The following is a 27420-nucleotide window of genomic DNA, read 5'->3' as shown; positions in this document are numbered from 1 at the left end:
AGTTTCAAATGGGTACATTTTTTTAGCCAAAAACGAAAATCCTGCCCCCTACACGCAAAAGGTTAACACTCAAAGACAGATTCAATGGCTGTAGCACAGCGTATTCGACATACATATTTGAGAAATTCAGAATAATATGCAAATGCTTTTACCTAATAATAGACTACTACTGATAATATAACAACTTCAAATACTGAGCTTGTAACATTAAGTAGCCTAGGTTAACTTAGCTGGCCTTCAATTTCGGGAATTCAACAGAGTTCTCTGGGACATTTTTACAACTCATTCAAACTCTAAAATTAAATACATGGGAAAATGTTACCAAACATGATAATAATAGGCCTGCATCACGGTAGGCAGCTAATTGTTCAATTACACTTTCCATCCTTACCTTGGAAGGTCACTGGATCTGTGCTGATTGCCTGTGAGTGTGACAATGTTAGCTAGCCAATGGGAGCCTAGTAGAACGCCCCTCTGAATAATGGGGTGTGGTTTTGGCTTAACTGCGTTGGGGAAAAGTAAGAAGCGTCCTTGACAGAAACCAAAACAACAGGATGTACAAAGAGGCGTTTCCTTTTTTCACAAATGTGTTGCTGACACATTCACGTAGCTACTTCCTGTTGTCTCAGTAACAGCATGGCAGAGATGAAACCACAACTCTGAGAAAAACTAACCTTACTAATAACTTCACCAGAAGGGTAAGAAACTTACTTCAGTAAACATTTCAGTTTAATAATATGTTCAGATGATATGATAAAAGAGGAAGTCAAATGCACTCAATGATTAAATCACCAGATGAATATGGAGGCCTATAGGGGACAAGGAGGATAAAGTAGAGAAGAAGAGAGGAATATGGAGGCCTATAGGGGACAAGGAGGATAAAAAGAGAAGAAGAGAGGAATATGGAGGCCTATAGGGGACAAGGAGGATAAAAAGAGAAGAAGAGAGGAATATGGAGGCCTATAGGGGACAAGGAGGATAAAAAGAGAAGAAGAGAGGAATATGGATGAGTGAGAAAGGAGGTAAAAGAGGAGAGAAAGAAGAGGTTTAATTTAAAATTCATCCTATTCACTAACCTATTCATAGCCATTTTTGTCAGAATATCTTGCTTTGTCCTTCTTCAAGTGTGTTGCATTGTTATTACTAATACATAATATAGAAAAACAATCAAATATATATATTTTTTAAACACAGATCTGTGCTCTTTTGCACCACAAAAATGGTGCCCATAGTCACTTTCTGTTTCTGCAGCAGTAAAATCAGCAGTAAAGTCATGTCATTGCATGAAGTCACTTCACAGCAAAATTGTAAACGTTATGAACAGTTTTGCACCTGGAAAATGTCACCCGTAATTGCTAGGATTCAGTCTTTGGTAGTACTGGGTGAAGAGTTACATTTATCTGTCAGGAGCCATTGGGAAGTCCCTCCCCTCTGACCTTCTCCTCCAATGGGTTTTGAGAAGGACACGAGGAGAGGACACAAGGGAATAACCAATTGAGATTCTCCCATGTAGTCAGGTTGTGTCACTGGACACAAAGTCGGATATGGAGGGAGATCGCCCTCCAGTGGTAGAATGACTGTTGCTCACCTCTCCAGACAGCATCCTCCAATCAGGATGTGTGGTGATCTGTTTGTGATTGGGTAGTGGGATTCCGGGACAGGATATCTGTCGTAGTCCGTCTGTGAGTGTGCTTCTGTCATCTGACCTGTAGAGGGCGCTCTATCTCTGATTTCATTATGAACAGGTGTGAAAGTAGATGGAATTTCTTCCCTGTACAGGACTTTCTGTATTACTTGGTTGGTTTCAGCAGAGATGCCCATGGATTCCAGTTCAACTTTAATAATGTTCTGCCTTAACTGTCCATTACTGTACGTTACTGTACATATGCAATCACCATATCACATATCACAATAAAAAGTAATAGGACAAACATTAACTAAATCATTTGGTAAAAATTCTAAGCATTTGCAATTACCATATCAACAACGTGTAATGCTAATAGGAAAGGAAAACACTTATGATAGTTTATTCTCCATCTGTGGTAGAGGGTGATGGCACTTAACTGTCCACTACTGTACGTTACTGTACACATGCACCACAGGTGTCAATAAAAGGCAGGGCCGGCGTTCTGGGCTTGCCTTAGGGGGTCTGGGTCGCCCTACCGTACCTCCTTGCCTTAGGGGGTCTGGGTCGCCCTACCGTACCTCCTTGCCTTAGGGGGTCTGGGTCGCCCTACCGTACCTCCTTGCCTTAGGGGGTCTGGGCCGCCCTACCGTACCTCCTTGCCTTAGGGGGTCTGGGCCGCCCTACCGTACCTCCTTGCCTTAGGGGGTCTGGGCCGCCCTACCGTACCTCCTTGCCTTAGGGGGTCTGGGCCGCCCTACCGTACCTCCTTGCCTTAGGGGGTCTGGGCCGCCCTACCGTACCTCCTTGCCTTAGGGGGTCTGGGCCGCCCTACCGTACCACCTTGCCTTAGGGGGTCTGGGCCGCCCTAGCGTACCTCCTTGCCTTAGGGGGTCTGGGCCGCCCTACCGTACCTCCTTGCCTTAGGGGGTCTGGGCCGCCCTACCGTACCTCCTTGCCTTAGGGGGTCTGGGCCGCCCTACCGTACCTCCTTGCCTTAGGGGGTCTGGGCCGCCCTGCCGTACCTCCTTGCCTTAGGGGGTCTGGGCCGCCCTACCGTACCTCCTTGCCTTAGGGGGTCTGGGCCGCCCTACCGTACCTCCTTGCCTTAGGGGGTCTGGGCCGCCCTGCCGTACCTCCTTGCCTTAGGGGGTCTGGGCCGCCCTACCGTACCTCCTTGCCTTAGGGGGTCTGGGCCGCCCTACCGTACCTTCTTGCCTTAGGGGGCCTGGGCCGCCCTGCCGTACCTCCTTGCCTTAGGGGGTCTGGGCCGCCCTACCGTACCTCCTTGCCTGTCCAAAATGTAGCATTTATTTGACCAAGACGCGCACCAACAGAAAATCTATCTAAGATAAAGCGTCCAAGCGAGCGAAACCACGCTCCTCTGTCACAGAACGTGTAGACCATCTATCTGAAAAGACCTACTCTTTTTGTCCAGACAGCATCAGATACATAGGCTACACATACTGTAGTAAGACAGAGAGATAGTTTTGGCCACTGTTCAGGTGCTGCATTTTTTGGGGGGGGACCAGTGGCGGCCCACCCATTAGGGCGCCCCACTTGTGATTGGTCAATAAAAAAAGCACAAAGTAAATGTACCGTTCTAGTTCTCAAATGTGCATTCAGTCAGAACTTCTCCCTCCCAATGACTCTCTCCTGCCAGACGGCTGACTTCCACACATCAGACTACATCTGCTCTAATAGGTACAGACGGCTGACTACCACACATCAGACTACATCTGCTCTATTAGATACAGACGGCTGACTTCCACACATCAGACTACATCTGCTCTAATAGATACAGACGGCTGACTTCCACACATCAGACTACATCTGCTCTATTAGATACAGACGGCTGACTACCACACATCAGACTACATCTGCTCTAATAGATACAGACGGCTGACTACCACACATCAGACTACATCTGCTCTAATAGATACAGACGGCTGACTTCCACACATCAGACTACATCTGCTCTAATAGATACAGACGGCTGACTTCCACACATCAGACTACATCTGCTCTAATAGGTACAGACGGCTGACTTCCACATCAGACTACATCTGCTCTAATAGGTACAGACGGCTGACTTCCACACATCAGACTACATCTGCTCTATTAGGTACAGACGGCTGACTCCCACACATCAGACTACATCTGCTCTAATAGGTACAGACGGCTGACTACCACACATCAGACTACATCTGCTCTAATAGGTACAGACGGCTGACTTCCACACATCAGACTACATCTGCTCTATTAGGTACAGACGGCTGACTTCCACACATCAGACTACATCTGCTCTAATAGGTACAGACGGCTGACTTCCTCACATCAGACTACATCTGCTCTATTAGGTACAGACGTCCTGACTTCCACATCAGACTACATCTGCTCTAATAGGTACAGACGTCCTGACTTCCACATCAGACTACATCTGCTCTATTAGATACAGACGGCTGACTTCCACACATCAGACTACATCTGCTCTATTAGATACAGACGTCCTGACTTCCACATCAGACTACATCTGCTCTATTAGATACAGGCGTCCTGACTTCCACACATCAGACTACATCTGCTCTATTAGATACAGACGTCCTGACTTCCACATCAGACTACATCTGCTCTAATAGGTACAGACGTCCTGACTTCCACATCAGACTACATCTGCTCTAATAGATACAGACGTCCTGACTTCCACATCAGACTACATCTGCTCTATTAGATACAGACGTCCTGACTTCCACACATCAGACTACATCTGCTCTATTAGATACAGACGTCCTGACTTCCACATCAGACTACATCTGCTCTAATAGGTACAGACGTCCTGACTTCCACATCAGACTACATCTGCTCTAATAGATACAGACGTCCTGACTTCCACATCAGACTACATCTGCTCTATTAGATACAGACATCCTGACTTCCACATCAGACTACATCTGCTCTATTAGATACAGACGGCTGACTTCCACATCAGACTACATCTGCTCTAATAGGTACAGACGTCCTGACTTCCACATCAGACTACATCTGCTCTATTAGATACAGACGTCTGACTTCCACACATCAGACTACATCTGCTCTATTAGATACAGACGTCCTGACTTCCACATCAGACTACATCTGCTCTAATAGGTACAGACGTCCTGACTTCCACACATCAGACTACATCTGCTCTATTAGATACAGACGGCTGACTTCCACACATCAGACTACATCTGCTCTATTAGATACAGACGGCTGACTTCCACACATCAGACTACATCTGCTCTATTAGGTACAGACGGCTGACTTCCACATCAGACTACATCTGCTCTAATGGATACAGGCGTCCTGACTTCCACACATCAGACTACATCTGCTCTATTAGGTACAGACGGCTGACTTCCACACATCAGACTACATCTGCTCTATTAGGTACAGACGGCTGACTTCCACACATCAGACTACATCTGCTCTATTAGGTACAGACGGCTGACTTCCACACATCAGACTACATCTGCTCTAATAGATACAGGCGTCCTGACTTCCACACATCAGACTACATCTGCTCTATTAGGTACAGACGGCTGACTACCACACATCAGACTACATCTGCTCTATTAGGTACAGACGTCCTGACTTCCAACCATCAGACTACATCTGCTATAATAGATACAGACGGCTGACTACCACACATCAGACTACATCTGCTCTAATAGATACAGACGTCCTGACTTCCACATCAGACTACATCTGCTCTAATAGATACAGACGTCCTGACTTCCACATCAGACTACATCTGCTCTATTAGATACAGACGGCTGACTTCCACACATCAGACTACATCTGCTCTAATAGATACAGACGGCTGACTTCCACACATCAGACTACATCTGCTCTATTAGATACAGACGGCTGACTTCCACACATCAGACTACATCTGCTCTATTAGATACAGAAGGCTGACTTCCACACATCAGACTACATCTGCTCTATTAGATACAGACGGCTGACTTCCACACCTCAGACTACATCTGCTCTATTAGATACAGATGGCGCTAAAGCGAAAAGATAATTGTAATTATCTTATCAGTGGTCTCATGGGGACATGCCTATGCGGTTTGCTTTCTGTCCTGCAGCTGTGTCTGATGTGTCTGAGTGGTATAATTCATCATCCACAGCATCATTATTAACTTGGCCGTGCTTAAACAGATATTCAATGTCTGATTTTTATCGTTACTCATCGACCAATCACTGCCCCTTCTTTATGAGTCGTTTATAAAGATCCCCGGTCTTTGTAGTTGGATCTGTGCATGAAATGCAATACTTGTTGTACAGACGTGGAAAATACTTGTTGTACAACAGATGTTGTATGTATGGGGCACAAAGGAAGGGATAGTCATTCAAAAGTCACGTCAATCCCAATTATTTCAAACAGACTGAATCCATGTAACTTATTATGTAATTTGCCAAATTTGACTTCTGAACTACTTTGGGGTGAATGACTATATTTTAGTTTCAAAAATGCATAGAATTTTTGTTTCACTCTGACATTATGGAGTATTCTGTGTAGATCAATGTATTTTTATCGCAACAAAATGCAACTAAATGTGGAAGGGTCTATATACTTTCTAGAGGCACTCTATCTTCTCTAAGAAACTGCCATTTAAAAAAAAAACTTGCCGTCATATTTCTGTCATGCTAATTTGTTGACAACTCCACCCACCCACCCCCCTCCCTGTGCCCAGGGTATTCAGCCAATCAGTAGCCATCACCGTTTCTGGACCAACATGAGAAGGTAATGTACTAAATCTGAGACATTGCAGCTAAACCATATAAATATACCTCCTATTTCTGCACACACATAGATGTGTTATGGACCTAATCATAGAATTACAGAATCCCCATTACATTAAAAGGATCTCTGTGGGTCTAATAGTAAATATTTGTCATTTCACTTTTTTTTTAAATGCATTAGCTTTTAAATGTAGCTTAATTAAACACAACCCGACATTGTTTTCATCTGGTTACTTCAAAAGGCTCCTCCTCAACACACGTTCGTAATAATTCCAGTTTCCAAAATGTGCACTGTGCCGTTTGATGAATAGAAAGAGACATCCTGTTACAAAACACCAGAAGGTGTAGCAACAAACAGCGATGATCAAACAATAGGCTTGTAGCCTGTATTGATGATGATCAAATAGGCTTGTAGCCTGTATTGATGATGATCAAATAGGCTTGTAGCCTGTATTGATGATGATCAAATAGGCTTGTAGCCTGTATTGATGATGATCAAATAGGCTTGTAGCCTGTATTGATGATGATCAAATAGGCTTGTAGCCTGTATTGATGATGATCAAATAGGCTTGTAGCCTGTATTGATGATGATCAAATAGGCTTGCTGCCATTGAGTTTCTCGGTCTCTACAATGCATTTTTGCCTTGGCAAAATTGCAGGATTCTCATCCAACCACAATGCATTTTGGAGTAAATTCTACCCGTTTTCAAGTCCATTAGCTGAAACTGGAGCAGCAGCACGACCACGTGGACTGGGGACAGCAAGGAGTCATCACCTAGCCACAGAAACCCATACAGCCATTTTCCAAACAAGGAGAGGTGTCACAAAAGTCCGAAATAGCATTAAAATGAATCACTTACCTTTGACGATCTTCTTCTGGAGGCACTCCCAGGTCTCCATGTTGTTTTGTTCGATAATGTCCCTCTTTATGACCAAAAACCTCCTTTTTGTTTGCGCGTTTTGTCCAGTAATCCGAATGCAGAAGGCGGGTGCACTAATTCCAGACAATTTTAAAAAAAAAGTACAATAAAATTTAGTATAAACACTCCGATTGTTTTTGTCATAAATAATCAATAATATTTCAACCGGACAAAATCTTTGTCAATAGGAGGTACAGTAAAGAGAGTCGAAAACAGCAGGTCCAGGACAAGGTAGCACATCCAGTGAACAGGTCAGTGTTCCATAGCCGCATGCAGAACAGTTGAAACTGGAGCAGCAGCATGACCACGTGGACTGGGGACAGCAAGGAGTTATCAGGTCAGGTAGTCCTGAGGCATGGTCCTAGGGCTCAGGTCCTCCTGGAGGGGAGGGAGAGGGAGAGAGAAAGAATTAGAGGGAGCATACTTAAATTCACACAAGACACAGGATAAGACAGGAGAAACACTCCAGATATAACAGACTGACCCTAGCCCTCCCGACACATAAACTACCTCAGCATAAATACTGGAGGCGGAGACAGGAGGGGTCGGGAGACACTGACGATACCCCCGGACAGGGCCAACCAGGCAGGATATAACCCCACCCACTTTGCATATGCACAGCCCCCACACCACTAGAGGAATATCTTCAAACCACCAACTTACTACCCTGAGACAAAGCTGAGTATAGCCCACAAAGATGTCCCCCACGGCACGAACCTGAGGGGGTCGCCAACCCGGACAAGAAGATCATGTCAGTGACTCAACCCACTCAAATGACGCACCCCTCCAAGGGACAGCATGAAAGAGCACCAGTAAGCCAGTGACTCAGCCCCCGTAACAGGGTTAGAGGCAGAGAATCACAGTAGAGAGAGACAGAGACAGCAAGGGCGGTTCATCGCTCCAGTGCCTTTCCGTTCACCTTCACACTCCTGGGCCAGACTACAATCAATCATAGGTCCTTCTGAAGAGATGAGTCTTCAGTAAAGACTTAAAGGTTGAGACCGAATCTGCGTATCTCACATGGATAGGCAGAGCATTCTATAAAAATGCAGCTCCATTGGAGAAAGCCCTGCCTCCAGCTGTTTGCTTAGAAATTCTAGGGACAGTAAGGAGGCCTGTGTCTTGTGACCGTAGCGTAGTGCAGGTACCATAGCATACGGCTTCACTACAGTACAAATGTATTTCGTACAATATGTTATTATTCCCCCAATGCCCGTATTCTGATATCTTCCCCTTGCTTGTTGTAAACGTATAAACTTGTAGACAAATACATAAAAAAGAGACAAATAATAAACACATTAAGTTATAAAACAGTTCTCGACAATAGAGAGCGAGGGAGAGAAGAAAAAAGAAAAGAGAGAAAGAGAGAGTGAGAGAATAGAGTGAGATCAGGTGTGTGTATGTATAAGTCTGTATGTGTAAGCGAGCATGTAATTGAGTATGTGTGTGTTCATATCCACTTCATAGTGTTCAGATATTTTTACAGTTCCCATACTTTCTTTTTTTCGTCACCTGAAGTCCCTATAGAATATAGTACAGCCATGGTGTAATGGAGCTGTCTCGGAATAGCTGTCCATCTATAAAGAGTTTGTCCACAGTGAGAAAGCCACGCTTACCCTTCTCCCTTTGTTGCCATTGTAGCGGATACAGTCTCTTACGACGTTCATTTATCTACCTTGGAAATTGGTCATTGAGACCGAATTTGGTCCCTTTAAGCTCCCTTCCCCCGCTGATCGCACCATCTGGATTATTGGATGCGTCCAATTAGATTTTCATGCTACAAGTAGCGACTCCATCACCCTGTTTTCCCTGAGTAGACCATCCATGTTGGAATCGTGGATTTTTACCTAGGCTGTGAGTGCCTTGTTTTCTCCTTGGAGCGTGAGAATTCCACTCTGGCTAAACTCCCCCCTCAGCCCTGCTACCTTCTCACACAACTTTTCCAGTGTTTCATGGATTCTAGCCAGAGCACTAGCCTCTACTAGCATCTACTTCAAAGGTAAGTAAATTGTCCGTGTCTGTAGATTAATCTGTTTTTCTTTTTTTCAGATTAAAGTTCTTTAGTACGGTAGTCGGATTTTTCCATGATTGAGTATGTTGTTCCTCCATAGCGTCAAGCTGTTGGTACTCGTCGATTTCCCTCAGGATCTCCTTAGTATCCAGGTTGGCTCTTTACTGCAATCATTTGTTTTACGAAAAGATAACAATCTTTTCGTAAAACAAAGAGTCTTTCCCACGACGACGAACGGTGTCTGTAGTACAGCCAGCTAGCACTCGCTGAATCCATTGCTTTTAGGTTAGCTTTGCGACAGTATCAAAAATACATTTTGGATTGTTCTTATTCTCTTCAATTAAGTTGGAAAAATAGGATGATCGAGCAGCAGTAAGAGCTCTTCGATATTGCACGGTACTGTCTTTCTAAGCTAGTCAGAAGACTTCCTGTTTGGTTGAGCGCCATTTCCGTTCCAATATTCTGGAAGCTTCAGGGCTGAGGTATTTTCTGTATACCAGAGAGCTAGTTTCTTATGACAAATGTTTTTTTGTTTTTAGGGGTGTGACTGCATCTAGGGTATTACACAAGGTTAAATGTAGTTCCTCAGATAGGTGGTTAACCGATTTTTGTACTCTGATGTCCTTGGGTAGGTGGAGGGATTCTGGAAGGGCATCTAGGAATATTTGTGTTGTCTGAGAATGTATAGCACAACTTTTAATGATCCTTGGTTGGAGTCTAAACAGATTATTTGTTGCAAATGTAATAAACTGGTGGTCCGATAGTCTAGGATTATGAGGAAAAACATTAAGATCCACAATATTTATTCCACGGGACAAAACTAGGTCCAGAGTATGACTGTGTCAGTGAGTAGGTCTGGAGATATGTTGGACAAAACCCACTGAGTCGATGATGGCTCCGAAAGACTTTTGGTGTGGGTATGTGGATATTAAAGTCACCAAAAATGTGAATATTATCTGCCAGGACTACAAGGTCTGATAGGAATCCAGGGAACTCAGTGAGGAACACGGTATACGGCCCAGGAGGCCTGTAAACAGTAGCTATAAAAAGTGATTGAGTAGGCTGCATAGATTTCATGACTAGAAGCTCAAAAGATGAAAACGCAGTAATTTGTTTTTGTAAATTGAAATTTGCTATCGTAAATGTTAGCGACACCTCTGCCTTTGCGGGATGCGCGGGGGATATGGTCACTAGTGTAACCAAGAGGAGAGGCCTCATTTAACACAGTAAATTCATCAGGCTTAAGCCATGTTTCAGTCAGGCCAATCAAGATTATGATCAGTGATTAGTTCATTGACTATAACTGCCTTGGAAGTGAGGGATCTAATATTAAGTAGCCCTATTTTGAGATGTGAGATATCACAATCTCTTTCAATAATGACAGGAATGGAGGAGGTCTTTATTCTAGTGAGATTGCTAAGGCGAATACTGCCATGTTTAGTTTTGCCCAACCTAGGTCGAGGCACAGACACGGTCTCAATGGGGATAGCTGAGCTGACTACATTGACTGTGCTAGTGGCGTACTCCACTAAGCTGGCAAGCTTGCTAACAGCCTGCTGCCTGGCCTGCACCCTATCTTATTGTGGAGTTAGAGCCCTGTCTATGTTCGTAGATAAGATGAGACCAGCCCTCCAGCTAGGATGGAGTCCGTCACTCCTCAGCAGGCCAGGCTTGGTCCTGTTTGTGAGTGAGTCCCAGAAAGAGGGACAATTATCTACAAATTCTATCTTTTGGGAGGTGCAGAAAACAGTTTTCAACCAGCGATTGAGTTGTGAGACTCTGCTGTAGAGCTCATCACTCCCCCTAACTGGGAGGGGACCATAGACAATTATTCGATGTGACACCTCTTTCTAGCTGATTTACACGCTGAAGCTATGTGATCTCTGACTGTTTCATCCTAACATCGTTGGTGCCGACGTAGATAACAATGTCTCTATACTCTCTACACTCGTCAGTTTTAGCTTTAGCCAGCACCATCTTCAGATTAGCCTTAACGTCGGTAGCCCTGCCCCCCGGTAAACAGTGTATGATCGCTGGATGATTCGTTTTAAGTCTAATACCGCTGGTAATGGAGTCGCCAGTGACTAGGGTTTTCAATTTGTCAGAGGTAAGGGTGGGAGGCTTTGGCAGCTCAGATACAGTAACGGATGGAGGAGAGACCAGAGAAGGCTCGGCCCTCTGACTCCGACTCGTTGCTTAATGGGGAGAACCAGTTGAAAGTTTCTGTCGGCTGAATGAGCGACACCGGTTGAGCGTTCCTACAGCATTTCCTTCCAGATGCCGTGAGAAAATTGTCCAGCTGCGGGGATCGTGCGAGGGGGTTTATACTACTATCTGTACTTACTGGTGGCACAGACGCTGTTTCATCCTTTCCTATTCTTAAACTGCCTAACAATGGCGTCTGAAGCTGGCCTTGCAGCACGGCTATCCTCACCATAAGACAATCGTTCTACTGTATATAATCAGTACAGCAACTGCAATTAGAAGGCATAATGTTAATGCTACTACTTAGTTTCGGCTGTTGGAGGTCCTGTAGAACCATGTGCAGATAAAGTGTCCGGGGAGAAAAAGTTGAGGGGAAGAAAAAAAAGGATATCAAAAACAATTTTAAAAAATAAAAAGGAAAAACTGCAAAGTTGGCAGGTAGTAAAGTAACGTTAGCAACAAACCGCAAGCAGCACGTAAACAAGTCCACAAGTTGTGACCGGAAATGACAACACAAGTTCTTCAAGTGTGATGCATTGTTTTGGACACATAGGGCGCCATTTTGTGAAAGCGAATCTGGGAGTTTTCTATATGAAAATGGCGCCCATAGTCACTTCCTGTTTCTGTGACAGTAAGAAGGAAAGTCGAAGTCATGACATTGCATTACCAGTCTCTTCACAGCAACAAGTTTATTTGGGGATTTTCATTTCCTGTCAATGCTAAACTCATAAATACAAGTCAAATGACACGTTTGTATCCTTCATGAATTGTATTTTGCTATTGTAAAAACATCTGCAATTGTATTTAGTCGTTTTTCTACATATTATATAATACAAATCAATATACTGGGATGTATTTTCTGTGTTCACTCACAGATCTCATAGAGACAAAGAGATGGGGAGCAACTGCTCCAAAAGGAGGAGAGAAGAGGGAGACACTGAAGGAAGGCGAGAAGAGGGAGACACTGAAGGAAGGAGAGAAGAGGGAGACACTGAAGGGAGGCGAGAGGAGGGGGACACTGAAGGAAGGCGAGAGGAAGGGGACACTGAAGGAAGGCGAGAAGAGGGAGACACTGAAGGAAGGAGAGAAGAGGGAGACACTGAAGGGAGGCGAGAGGGGGGGGACACTGAAGGAAGGCGAGAGGAAGGGGACACTGAAGGAAGGCGAGAGGAAGGGGACACTGAAGGGAGGCGAGAGGAGGGGGACACTGAAGGGAGGCGAGAAGAGGGGGACACTGAAGGAAGGCGAGAGGAGGGGGACACTGAAGGGAGGCGAGAGGAGGGGGACACCGAAGGGAGGCGAGAGGAGGGAGACACTGAAGGAAGGAGAGAAGAGGGGGACACTGAAGGAAGGCGAGAGGAGGGGGACACTGACGGGAGGCGAGAAGAGGGGGACAGTAAATGGAGGACAGAAGAGGAGGACAGTAAAGGGAGGAGAGAAGAGGGAGACACTGAAGGGAGGAGAGAAGAGGAGGACACTGAAGGGAGGAGAGAAGACCGTGACAATGTCAACAGTGAAGCAACGTCCTTTGACCAAATGTGAGACAGAGTTTCCTGAAATGCTTCAAGTTAGTGTGGTCTCCATGTTGTAGTACCATGTTGATGACACAGGGGGTGCTGTTATCAGTGCAAAGGGAGGTCTCCATGTTGTAGTACCAGATTGAGGCCAAAGGGGGTGCTGTTACCGGTGCCCAGATACTATACATGTAATATGTATCCATGTTTGTTATTCTTCCAGACCCCCCCACTCTCTTGATTCGCTTGAGACAGAGAAGAGACGTGAAGAAAGAGGTAAGTAAAACTGTTAATCTTGAGGTGAAATACCAGAAGTGGTCTCCTTATGTAGTAATGTATCTGAGGTGAAACACCAGAAATGGTCTCCTTGTGAAGTAATGTATCTGAGGTGGAACACCAGAAATGGTCTCCTTGTGAAGTAATGTATCTGAGGTGGAACACTAGAAATGGTCTCCTTGTGAAGTAATGTATCTGAGGTGGAACACCAGAAATGGTCTCCTTGTGAAGTAATGTATCTGAGGTGAAACACCAGAAATGGTCTCCTTGTGTAGTAATGTATCTGAGGTGAAATACCAGAAATGGTCTCATTATGTAGTAATGTATCTGAGGTGGAACACCAGAAATGGTCTCCTTGTGAAGTAATGGTTATTTTAAATGAGTCTCGTATGTAAAATAAATACTGTACAGTTACCTATATATTTATCATGTTTTGATGTGTTTCTGACCTGGATTTGTTTGTAACACATGCATGTTTTTGTACGGTGTGTGTGTGTGTGTGTGTGTGTGTGTGTGTGTGTGCATAACATACCTGTCCTTCTCTACTCCAGATGCTACATTTGTGGATGATAACAGGGCGGTCCTCATTCAGAGGGTTACCACGGTGATACCCATAGCAGATAAACTTCTCCAGTGGCATATGATCCACTTTGAGGCGTACCTTAAGATCCTTGCTGCCCGGACCAGACCAGATCAGATGAGGGAGCTGTACAACGTCTTAAACACAGAAAAAGTCAAATCAGCCTTCTATAGGCTCCTTCAGAAGCAAGAGCCTTATTTGGTCCAGGTGCTAGGTAGGTTGGTTGTCTCTCTCTCTCTCTCTCTCTGTTTCTCTCTCATCAGTGTCCTCTAAACCACATATGATACCACTGACTGAAGTCTGTTGGAATTACAGTAGAATATATTCTTCTTTCCTTCCAGGTGGGCCTGTCTGTATGGAGGTGGATTGCTATGGACAGACTATGTGCATTGGGCAGAGCAGCGGTATGTCTGATAAGGCTAACCTCACACACTGTATACTGTACACACACACACACACACACACACACACACACACACACACAACTTTAAAGTTGTATTAGTCGTGTGTAAAGGATACACATGGTATACGACAACAATAAGAAATAAGAAAAGATAACAACATAAAGTGAACGGCTCAGTGGAATAGAACTAAGCAACAAGGCCCGAGGGGGTGTGGTATATCTAAGCAACAAGGCCCGAGGGGGTGTGGTATATCTAAGCAACAAGGCCCGAGGGGCTGTGGTATATCTAAGCAACAAGGCCCGAGGGGGTGTGGTATATCTAAGCAACAAGGCCCGAGGGGGTGTGGTATATCTAAGCAACAAGGCCCGAGGGGGTGTGGTATATCTAAGCAACAAGGCCCGAGGGGGTGTGGTATATCTAAGCAACAAGGCCCGAGGGGGTGTGGTATATCTAAGCAACAAGGCCCGAGGGGGTGTGGTATATCTAAGCAACAAGGCCCGAGGGGGTGTGGTATATCTAAGCAACAAGGCCCGAGGGGGTGTGGTATATCTAAGCAACAAGGCCCGAGGGGGTGTGGTATATCTAAGCAACAAGGCCCGAGAGGGTGTGGTATATCTAAGCAACAAGGCCCGAGGGGGTGTGGTATATCTAAGCAACAAGGCCCGAGGGGGTGTGGTATATCTAAGCAACAAGGCCCGAGGGGGTGTGGTATATCTAAGCAACAAGGCCCGAGAGGGTGTGGTATATCTAAGCAACAAGGCCCGAGGGGGTGTGGTATATCTAAGCAACAAGGCCCGAGGGGGTGTGGTATATCTAAGCAACAAGGCCCGAGGGGGTGTGGTATATCTAAGCAACAAGGCCCGAGGGGGTGTGGTATATCTAAGCAACAAGGCCCGAGGGGGTGTGGTATATCTAAGCAACAAGGCCCGAGGGGGTGTGGTATATCTAAGCAACAAGGCCCGAGGGGGTGTGGTATATCTAAGCAACAAGGCCCGAGGGGGTGTGGTATATCTAAGCAACAAGGCCCGAGAGGGTGTGGTATATCTAAGCAACAAGGCCCGAGGGGGTGTGGTATATCTAAGCAACAAGGCCCGAGGGGGTGTGGTATATCTAAGCAACAAGGCCCGAGGGGGTGTGGTATATCTAAGCAACAAGGCCCGAGGGGGTGTGGTATATCTAAGCAACAAGGCCCGAGGGGGTGTGGTATATCTAAGCAACAAGGCCCGAGGGGGTGTGGTATATCTAAGCAACAAGGCCCGAGGGGGTGTGGTATATCTAAGCAACAAGGCCCGAGGGGGTGTGGTATATGGCCAATATACCGTGTCTAAGGGCTGCTCTTAGGCACAAAGCAACGTGGAATGCCTGGATACAGCCCTTAGCAGTGATATATTGTCCATATACCACAGACCCCCAATGTGCCTTATTGCTATTATAAACTGGTTACCAACATTAATAGAATGTCTGTGGTATATCTAAGCAATAAGGCACGAGGGGGTGTGGTATATGACCAGCCCTTAGCAGTGATATAGTGTCCATATACCAAAAACCCTGAGGTGCCTTATTGCTATTGTAAACTGGTTACCAACGTAATTAGAGCAGTAAATATACAATGTTTTCTTATACCAGTGGTATACGGTCTGATGTACCACGGTTGTCATCCAATCAGAATTAAGGGCTCGAACCACCCATTTTATGTCTGATATACCACAGCTTTTAACCAATCAGCATCCAGAACCCAAACCACCCAGTTTATAATAAACATTTAATAACAACGATAATATTATAATACATGAAGGCACAATTTATAGTACAATATGTACGTGTGTTTTGTCAATTGTGCACAGTATTTAGCAATAATAATTAACCAGTTGTGATGTGTGAGTGTGAGTGTGAGTGTGAGTGTGAGTGTGAGTGTGTAGTGTGTAGTGTGAGTGTGAGTGTGAGTGTGAGTGTGAGTGTGAGTGTGTGTGTGTGTGTGTGTGTGAGTGTGTGAGTGTGAGTGTGTGTGTGTGTGTGTGTGTGTGTGTGTGTGTGTGTGTGTGTGTGTGTGTGTGTGTGTGTGTGTGTGTGTGTGTGTGTGTGTGTGTGTGTGTGTGTGTGTGTGTGTGTGTGTGTGTGTGTGTGTGGATAAGTGTATATCTGTGTGCGTGTGGATGAGTCAGTGCATGTGTGCTGTGGAAAGTCAGTGCAGGTGGTCAGTCCAGTTCAAGTGTTCAGCAGTCTTGCAGATAGAAACTGTTTCTGAGCCTGTTGGTATCAATCTGCATCCTTGGTGACGCTTCTGGACTTTTCTCAGACTCACTTTCTCTTGTAACTTGTTACTTATTGACGTTTTAAAGTGTGTTGTTCTTTCCAGTGGATGACGACACAAAGAGAATTAAGGACGAACTTAAAGACAGTCTGGAGAAGAAGTTTGGATTTGTGTTTGAAGGCACCGCAGTGGAACAAACTCCCCTCAACAGCATCTACACACAGCTCTACATCACACAAGGACAGAGTGAAGGAGTTAATAAAGAACATGAGATCCGGCAGATTGAATATACACGCAGGGCAAAAAAATCTACAGACACTCCAATCAACTGCAATGACATCTTCAAACCCTTATCTGGAGAAGACAGAGAAAAGGAGAGACCCATCAGAACTGTGCTGATGAAGGGCATCGCTGGCATTGGAAAAACAGTCTCTGTGCAGAAGTTCATCCTCGACTGGGCTAAAAGAAAAGCTAATCAGGATGTTGATTTCATCTTTGTGCTTCCACTCCGAGAGCTGAATCTGATTCAAGATGACCAGTACAGTCTTCATGGACTTTTGCGTTACTTCCACCCTGAACTTACAGAGATAGAAGAGGCAAAGATACATGATACCTGCAAAGTCATGTTCATCTTTGATGGTCTGGATGAAAGCAGACTGCCATTAGGTTTTCATCAGAACAAGAAGTTGACTGATCTAACTGAGACATCATCAGTTGACAGGTTGATGACAAACCTCATTGAGGGCAATCTACTCCCTGAAGCTCTCCTCTGGATAACCTCCCGACCAGCAGCAGCCAATCAGGTCCCCTGTAAGTACATTGACAAGGTGACAGAAGTACGAGGGTTCAACGACAAACAGAAAGAAGAATACTTTAAGAAGAATGTTGAGGATGAGAACCGGGCCAGGAGAATCATCTCACACATTAATACATCAAGGAGCCTCCACATCATGTGCCACATACCAGTCTTCTGTTGGATTACTGCTAGGGTTCTTGAGCAAATGTTGAGTGAAGATAAGAGTGGAGAGATCACAACTCTGACTGAGATGTACAATCACTTCCTGCTCATTCAGACAAACCTGAAAAGCAATAAGTATGATGGGGAAAGGGAGACGGATCTGGACATCATCATAGAAAGAAACAAAGAAATAATTCTCAAACTGGCACAACTTGCATTTGAACAGCTGGTGAAGGGCAATCTCATATTCTCTAAGAAAGACCTGGAGGAGTGTGGCATTGATGTCAGTGAAGCCTCAGTGTACTCTGGGTTTTGCACAGAAATCCTGAAAGAAGAGTATGGGCTGTATCGGAAGAAAGTGTACTGCTTTGTCCACCTGAGCTTCCAGGAGTTCCTTGCTGCTCTGTACGTGTTCCACTGCTGTGCGAGCAAGAACATCAAGGCCCTGGAGTCGTTCATTGGGGATGTGTCATCAGAGCTGTCCTTGCATGTGCTGCTGAAGATGATGGTAGATAAAGCCTTGGAGAGTGAGAATGGACACCTGGACCTGTTCCTCCGCTTCCTCGTTGGCATCTCAACAGAATCCAACCAGAGACTGTTACATGACCTACTGCCACAAACAGAGATCAGCTCAGAGACTGTCAAGGAAATGAAGAAATACCTCAGGGAGCCGAACGTAGAGCAAGTCTCGCCTGATAGGTACATCAATCTACTCATCTGCTTGACTGAGATGAAAGATGATTCAGTGCATGAGGACATTGACAGGTTCCTGAAGTCAGGAAATCAAACAGGAAAGGAACTTGCAGGAGCACACTTCTCATCCCTGGCCAACGCACTGCTGATGTCAAAGGGTGTGCTGGATGAGATTGACCTGAGGACATACAACTTGTCCCCTGGGTGTACGAGACTGGTCCCAGCTGTAAGGAAATGGAGAAAGGCCATGTAAGTAATATCATCAAGTCAAAAATCACCAATATCTATCAATAATTATATCAGACCGATTGCAACCAATGAGGGCCACTAAATTAACGCCAGCTGATGTCTCGTTAAGCCATCAACGCGTACTAAAATCAACCGCACGCTGATCTCAATTGCCGCCAATTGTTAGTGTAATCTTCCACCTTTACGACTACGACAAAAATAATAATCTCCATGTAAAATATCATCACACGAGAAGTGTTTGAAAAAGTCCAGAGAATGTCGATATACACCTTCCTCGGCGCTCACCAAAAAAAAAATGAAAAACCATTGTCCAGCACTGGGCATGAACTCATGACCCTCGGAGTTGTAGCGCGCTGCTTAGGTCACCGTGCTACTGGAGTACACAGCGCTCTAGCAAGCTGTGAGAGTAATTGGCGATACCTCATTGTAATAGTGTTTTTTTATTATGTTGTTTTAAGCCTTCACCAAACCATATCCCTAATCTTGAAGTCCAGGAATGAAAGCCTAAACTTAACCCTTTGAGTTGTTTCTGTTTCAGCCATCTAACCAAGCAGGCTAACCACATATCCCAGAGAAGTTAACTTCACTAGGGTAGGGAGCAGCATTCTGAATTTTGGATGAAATGTGTGCCCAAATTAAACTGCTTGCTACTCAGGCCCAGCAGATAGGATATGCATGTAATTAGTAGATTTGGATAGAAAACACTCTAAAGTTTCCACAACTGTTAAAATAATGTATGTGAGTATAACATAACTGATATGCCAGGCAAAAACCAGAGGAAAATCCAACAAGGAAGTACTGTTATTTTGAAACGCTGTTTTTCCATTGAAAGCCTATACACCATACAAATAATTAGGACCCCGTTCACGAGCTCTATGGCTTCCTCAACATGTGATCAGTCTTTAGCCATTGTTTCAGGCCACTTTCATTCAGTGGTCAGTGGAAATTTCCATTCAGCAGCCATGCGTCTGACCGAGAATGCGCCTTTCTTGTTTCTCCTTTCCTATTGACAAAGCTTTTGTCCAGTTGAAATATTATTGATTATTTATGACAAAAACCATCGGAGTGTTTATACTAAATTTTATTGTACTTTTTAAAACTTTTCATCTGGAATTCGTGCACACGCCTTCTGCATTCGGATTACTGGACAAAACGCGAAAACAAAAAGGAGGTTTTTGGTCATAAAGCGGGACATTATCGAACAAAACAAACATTTATTGTTTAACATGGAGACCTGGGAGTGCCACCAGAAGAAGATCATCAAAGGTTAGTGACTAATTTAATCACTATTTCTGACTTTTGTGACACCTCTCCTTGGTTGGAAAATGGCTGTATGGTTTTCTGTGGCTAGGCGCTGACCTAACATAATTGCATGGTGTGCTTTCGCTGTAAGGCCTATTTGAAATCGAACACCGTGGCTGGATTAACAAGAAGTGTATCTTTAAAATGTGTATAACACTTGTATGTTTGAGGAATTTTAATTATGAGATTTCTGTTGTTTGAATTTGGCGCCCTGGCTGGCGAGGTGGGACGCTCACATCCCGAACCATCCCAGAGAGGTTAACTTCTTTAGGAACACAGCCCTAATGTTGGTAACTAACATCATTATGTTGTCATTCAGAGTAACATTGAATTATTTTCCATGCTACCACACATACAGCAGGTTTTTAAAGGACCAAAGAGTTTGGTCTTCTTTGTGTTTTAATTTTTGCCATGGAAAAGATATCATGATACTGGTATCATCACAGCCTTAATGAATTATATTTTCTCTGTATCTACAGACTGATTGGCTTTGAACTCTCTATGGAGGACTACGAATCACTGGCCTCCATTCTCCAATCAGCAGACTCACATCTAAGAGAGCTGCACCTGGACGACATCGGGGAGCGTGATCCTGATGGTGACGATGATCCTGATGGTGACGATGAGGCCAGACTGACTGTTCTCGTTGCTGCGCTGACTGTTGTCCTCGCTGCACTGAAACATCCACACTGTAAACTGGAGACACTGAGGTCAGTAGTATTGAGGAGGTCTTCTCACGATGAAAACTATAAAAGATGAATCATTGTTGGTAGGGGTAGAATTATCATTCCTTGAACATGATGTTTTGTCACTCACAGAACTTCCGACACACACGGCAGACTTATCTGAGGAAGATTTTGACCTCACTGTGCTGAATTTGTTATAACGCTGGTACGTGTCCCTGACCTGCATTACATCACACTCTGTCTGAGTGATATTGTCTCTGTTTCTACAGACTGGGTGGCTATAAACTCTCTGAAGAGCACTGTGGATTACTGCCTTCTGCTCTCCAATCAGCCGACTCACATCTGAGAGAACTGGACCTGAGAGACACCAAGCTGTCTGATGGTGGTGGGAGGGAACTCTTTACTTCTCTGAAACATCAGAACTGTCAACTGCACAAACTGCGGTTAGTACTCTGGGAGGGTTGATCACATGACAATAGCCTAAACAGGTAGTCATTGTTGGACAGTTTGTTGGAGTAAAATTATCTGTAATAATTAACTGTGAACAGACATGATTTATTCATTTAGAATTATTTTAATGACCACAGGCCTATAGACAGACACATACCTACAGATACGACTACATGCCTTCAGAAATTATTACATACCTACAGACAGACACATACCAACAGACAGACACATACCTACAGATACGACTACATACCTTCAATCATGACTACATACCAGACATGACTACAATACCTACATACATCACCACATACCTACAGACATGACTACATACCTACAGACATGACTACATACCTACAGACATGACTACAATACCTACATACATCACTACATACCTTCAGAAATGACTACATACCTACAGACATAACTACATACCTACAGACATGACTACATACCTACAGACATGACTACATACCTACAGACATGACTACATACCTACAGACATGACTACAATACCTACATACATCACTACATACCACCAGACATGACTACATACCTACAGACATGACTACAATACCTACATACATCACTACATACCACCAGACATGACTACATACCTACAGACATGACTACAATACCTACATACATCACTACATACCACCAGACATGACTACATACCTACAGACATGACTACATACCTACAGACATCACTACATACCTACAGACATCACTACATACCTACAGACATGACTACATGCCTACAGACATGACTACAATACCTACAGACATGTCTACATACCTACATACATGTCTACATGCCAGATGTACCTCACTAAGAGTTGATGTATTAAATGTGATACCATCTGAAAGGACAGGTTCTGAATAATGCTGTTATGTGTCTCTGTATGAGTGATATTACCCCTGTTTCTACAGACTGTCTAGCTTTAGACTCTCTGAAGAGGACTGGGGATCACTGGCCTCCGTTCTCCAATCAGCAGACTCACCTCTGAGAGAACTGGACCTGGACCTGAGGAACAGTGGACTGTCTGATTGTGTTGGGAGGGAACTCTTCACTGCTCTGAAACACCCACACTGTAAACTACAGACGCTGAGGTCAGTATCTACACTGTAAACTACAGACACTGAGGTCAATATCTACACTGTAAACTACAGACACTGAGGTCAGTATCCACACTGTAAACTACAGACGCTGAGGTCAGTATCTACACTATAAACTACAGACACCGAGGTCAATATCTACACTGTAAACTACAGACACTGAGGTCAGTATCTACACTATAAACTACAGACACTGAGGTCAGTATCTACACTGTAAACTACAGACACTGAGGTCAATATCTACACTATAAACTACAGACACTGAGGTCAGTATCTACACTGTAAACTACAGACACTGAGGTCAATATCTACACTGTAAACTACAGACACTGAGGTCAATATCTACACTGTAAACTACAGACACTGAGGTCAGTATCTACACTGTAAACTACAGACACTGAGGTCAGTATCTACACTGTAAACTACAGACACTGAGGTCAGTATCTACACTGTAAACTACAGACACTGAGGTCAGTATCTACACTGTAAACTACAGACACTGAGGTCAATATCTACACTATAAACTACAGACACTGAGGTCAATATCTACAATGTAAACTACAGACACTGAGGTCAATAACTACACTGTAAACTACAGACACCGAGGTCAATATCTACACCCTAAACTACAGACACTGAGGTCAATATCTACACTGTAAACTACAGACACTGAGGTCAATATCTACACTGTAAACTACAGACACTGAGGTCAATATCTACACTGTAAACTACAGACACTGAGGTCAATATCTACACTGTAAACTACAGACACTGAGGTCAATAACTACACTGTAAACTACAGACACTGAGGTCAATATCTACACTGTAAACTACAGACACTGAGGTCAATAACTACACTGTAAACTACAGACACTGAGGTCAGTATCCACACTGTAAACTACAGACACTGAGGTCAATATCTACACTGTAAACTACAGACACTGAAGTCAATATCTACATTGTAAACTACAGACACTGAGGTCAATATCTACACTGTAAACTACAGACACTGAGGTCAGTATCTACACTGTAAACTACAGACACTGAGGTCAGTATCTACACTGTAAACTACAGACACTGAGGTCAGTATCTACACTATAAACTACAGACACTGAGGTCAGTATCTACACTGTAAACTACAGACACTGAGGTCAGTATCTACACTATAAACTACAGACACTGAGGTCAGTATCTACACTGTAAACTACAGACACTGAGGTCAATATCTACACTGTAAACTAAAGACACTGAGGTCAGTATCTACTCTGTAAACTACAGACACTGAGGTCAGTATCTACACTGTAAACTAAAGACACTGAGGTCAATATCTACACTGTAAACTACAGACACTGAAGTCAATATCTACACTGTAAACTACAGACACTGAGGTCAGTATCTACACTGTAAACTACAGACACTGAGGTCAGTATCTACACTGTAAACTACAGACACTGAGGTCAGTATCTACACTATAAACTACAGACACTGAGGTCAGTATCTACACTGTAAACTACAGACACTGAGGTCAGTATCTACACTGTAAACTACAGACACTGAGGTCAATATCTACACTGTAAACTACAGACACTGAGGTCAGTATCTACACTGTAAACTACAGACACTGAGGTCAGTATCTACACTGTAAACTACAGACACTGAGGTCAGTATCTACACTGTAAACTACAGACACTGAGGTCAGTATCTACACTGTAAACTACAGACACTGAGGTCAGTATCTACACTATAAACTACAGACACTGAGGTCAGTATCCACACTGTAAACTACAGACACTGAGGTCAGTATCTACACTGTAAACTACAGACACTGAGGTCAATATCTACACTGTAAACTACAGACACTGAGGTCAGTATCTACACTGTAAACTACAGACACTGAGGTCAGTATCTACACTATAAACTACAGACACTGAGGTCAGTATCTACACTATAAACTACAGACACTGAGGTCAGTATCTACACTATAAACTACAGACACTGAGGTCAGTATCTACACTATAAACTACAGACACTGAGGTCAATATCTACAATGTAAACTACAGACACTGAGGTCAGTATCTACACTGTAAACTACAGACACTGAGGTCAGTATCTACACTGTAAACTACAGACACTGAGGTCAGTATCTACACTATAAACTACAGACACTGAGGTCAAAATCTACACTGTAAACTACAGACACTGAGGTCAGTATCTACACTATAAACTACAGACACTGAGGTCAGTACTTTGGGAGGGTTTGTCACATGACCAGAACTCATGGATTGTTGGACAGTTTGTAAAGGTCAAATTGAGACGGAGAGCATATTCAGATATATTTATTATTGATAATAATGGCTTTTACTTGGAAGCCTGGTCCAAAGATTCATATCTACTACAGGTACAACTGCATATTAACACTAGCAGACTAAAACTTGTGTTGTTCACTGCCCATAAATACTTTCTTTGTCAAGAATGCATTTCCATTGATTAGCCTGATTTAATGGCATTGTTTGTTTTGTCTTTAATGTTTTCTCTAATGTTATTTTCAAAGTTGTTTACGTGTTACTCATCATGTTGCAATATATTATCCCCTTTAGGCTGAATGGATGTTCCCTGACAGAGGAAAGGTGTGAAGCCTTGGCCTCAGCTCTCAGCTCAAACTCCTCTCACCTGAGAGAGCTGGATCTGAGTCACAATGACCTGCAGGATTCAGGAGTGAAGGTGCTCTCTGCAGGACTGGGGAATCCACACTGTCAACTAGAGAAACTGAGGTTGGTATTTCAAAACATACCTGCTCAATACAAAGATGATTTGTCAAATCACAACATCATTACAGTAGCCAGTAAGTCAGCTCAACCAATGAGGTAAATACTGGGTTAACTGGAGAATCCACATTGTAAACTAGAGAACCAGAGGTTAGTATTTAGAAACAGTATTGGTTTTATTGGAAATATGTATATACTGTGTATCAGCTATCACCACTAGAGGGCAGCAGTCCTGTTGTAAAATCATGATGAACTCTCTCTGCAGGCTGTCCTTCTGTAGAGTCACAGAGGAAGGCTGTGCTTCTCTGGCTTCAGCTCTGGGGTCAAACCCCTCCCATCTGAGAGAACTGGACCTGAGCTTCAATCACCCAGGAGACTCTGGAGTGAAGCTGCTCTCTGCTAGACTGGAGGATCCACACTGTAGACTGGAGAAACTCAAGTTAGTACAGTTACTGTGAAAATTATATTGTTGTATACATACACAGACTGTGTTTCACTCGCTCTGTCCGTTCCTCTGTCTCTCCCACAGTGTGGACCATACAGAAGAGATCTGGGTTAAACCACAGCTGATGACGAAATGTAAGGGTGTTAGTTATAAGGAATCCGTTTATTGACCAATACATTTGACAAACAGGCGTATAATTAAACACACACACACATTCCGACAAATTCGAACCAATTCCCTCTCCTCTAACTTGTCCTCTTGTCTGCAGATGCCTGTGATCTCACACTGGACCCAAACACAGCACACAGAAACCTCTCTCTGTCTGAGGGGAACAGAAGGGTGGAGAGGGTTAAAGAGGAGCAGCCGTATCCTGATCACCCAGAGAGATTTGATCACTATACCCAGGTGTTGTGTAGAGAGGGTCTGACTGGGCGCTGTTACTGGGAGGTAGAGTGCAGTGGGCTGGCTGACATTGGAGTGACATGTAAAGGCATCAGTAGAAAAGGAGATGGTTCTGCCGGTGAATTTGGATACAATAAGAAGTCCTGGCGTCTGATCTGCCGTGGGAATCATTACGGTGCCCTCCACAATAGTCAATATACTACAATACATGCTCCACACCTCATAAACCCTCCTCAACCCCAGAGAGACCAGTCCTCCTCCCCTCCACGCCTCATCAACCCTCCTCAACCCCTGAGAGACCAGTCCTCCTCCCCTCCTCAACCCCAGAGAGACCAGTCCTCCTCCCCTCCACGCCTCGGAGTAGGAGTGTTTCTGGACTGGCTGGTCGGCACACTTTCCTTCTATGAGATCTACTCTGACACAATGACCCATGTGTACACATTCCAGACCACATTCACTGAGCCCCTCTACCCAGGGTTTAGTGTTTCTAATGAGGGCTCTTCAGTGTCCCTGAGCCAGGTAGAGTAGTCTCCTATGTCCTGGAGGAACACCTGGGTCTCCATGGAAACACAGTCACACTCCTGTTCTAACCCAACCATGTGACATGATGGGGTGTTGTTGACAGTGATCAGGACATCAGATATGGACATTGTAACAGATAAATGTTGTTGACTGTGATCATGACAGATATTCGTATTCACACCACTGAGTCAATACTTTGTAGAAGCACCGTTGGCAGCAATTACAGTTGTGAGTCGTTTTAGGTAAGTCTCTAAGAGCTTTGCACACCTGGATTGTACAATATTGGACCATTATTATTTGTTCAATTCTTCAAGTTCTGTCAAATTGTTTGTTGATCATTGTTAGACAGCTTTTATCAAGCCTTGCCATAGATTTTTAAGCGGATTTAAGTCAAAACTGTAATTAGGCCACTCAGGAACATTCAATGTCATCTTGGTAAGCAACTTTTTATCCTAAAAAATGTCTTAATCCTTGCTGATGACAAAGATACTCATAACATGATGCAGCCACCATCATGCTTGAAAATATGAAGAGTGCTACTCAGTGACGTGTTGTGGTGGATATGGCCTAAACATTATGCTTTGTGTTCGGGACAAAAAGTTAATTTCTTTGCCACATTTTATGCAGTATGTTTTTAGTGCCTTTGTTACAAACAGGATGCATGTTTTGGAATATTTTAATTCTGTACAGGCTTCCTTCCTTTCACTCTGTCATTTAGGTTAGTATTGTGGAGTAACTACAAAGTTGTTGATCCAATCTCGGTTTTCTCATATCACAACCATTCAACCATGTAGCTTGTTTAAAATCCCCATTGTCCTCATGGTGAATTCCCTGAGCAGTTTCCTCCCTCTCTGGCAACTGAGTTAGGAAGGACGCCTGTATCTTTGTAGTGACTGGGTGTATTGATACACCGTCCAAAGTGTAATTAGTAACTTCACCATAACATGCTCATAGGGATATTCAGCGTCTGATTTAAAAAAAAAAAAATTTACACCCATGTACCAATAGGTGCCCTTCTTTGTGAGGCATTGGAAAACCTCCCTGGTCTTTGTGGTGGAATCTGTGCTTGAAATTGAGGGACCTAACAGATAATTGTACGTGTTGGGTACTGAGATGGTGTAGTCAATCAAACAGCATGTCAACCACTATTATTGTACACAGAATGAGTCCATGCAACTTATTATGTGACTTGTTGAGCACATTTTTACTCCTGAACTTATTTAGGCTTGACATAACACAGGGGTTGAATACTCATT

The 27420-nt window shown here is 43.9% G+C and overlaps 1 protein-coding gene across 5 annotated transcripts; it reads left to right on the top strand.

Moving 5' to 3' along the window:
- The first annotated feature begins 200 nt into the window (after positions 1-200).
- On the top strand, positions 201-26857 carry LOC110485432 (NACHT, LRR and PYD domains-containing protein 12). 5 transcript variants are annotated; one of them, XM_036939961.1, is made up of 14 exons: positions 201-698; positions 796-1022; positions 6367-6416; positions 13289-13341; positions 13893-14135; positions 14263-14325; positions 16682-18476; positions 20258-20488; positions 20734-20907; positions 21845-22024; positions 24628-24801; positions 25061-25234; positions 25325-25374; positions 25509-26857. In XM_036939961.1, the coding sequence occupies exons 3-14, from the start codon at positions 6409-6411 to the stop codon at positions 26168-26170; spliced, it is 3807 nt and encodes a 1268-aa protein (XP_036795856.1). In that variant the 5' UTR covers positions 201-698; positions 796-1022; positions 6367-6408; the 3' UTR covers positions 26171-26857. The 5 variants fall into 5 exon arrangements, with proteins under 5 accessions (XP_036795856.1, XP_036795857.1, XP_036795855.1 ...); XM_036939962.1 differs by lacking the exon at positions 796-1022; XM_036939960.1 differs by having other exon boundaries at positions 201-1022.
- Positions 26858-27420: the final 563 nt, after the last annotated feature.

This window comes from Oncorhynchus mykiss, chromosome 13, assembly GCF_013265735.2.
Source record: "Oncorhynchus mykiss isolate Arlee chromosome 13, USDA_OmykA_1.1, whole genome shotgun sequence".
In the NCBI taxonomy this organism is placed as follows: domain Eukaryota; kingdom Metazoa; phylum Chordata; class Actinopteri; order Salmoniformes; family Salmonidae; genus Oncorhynchus; species Oncorhynchus mykiss.
This window is presented reverse-complemented; position numbering and strand designations above follow the sequence as displayed.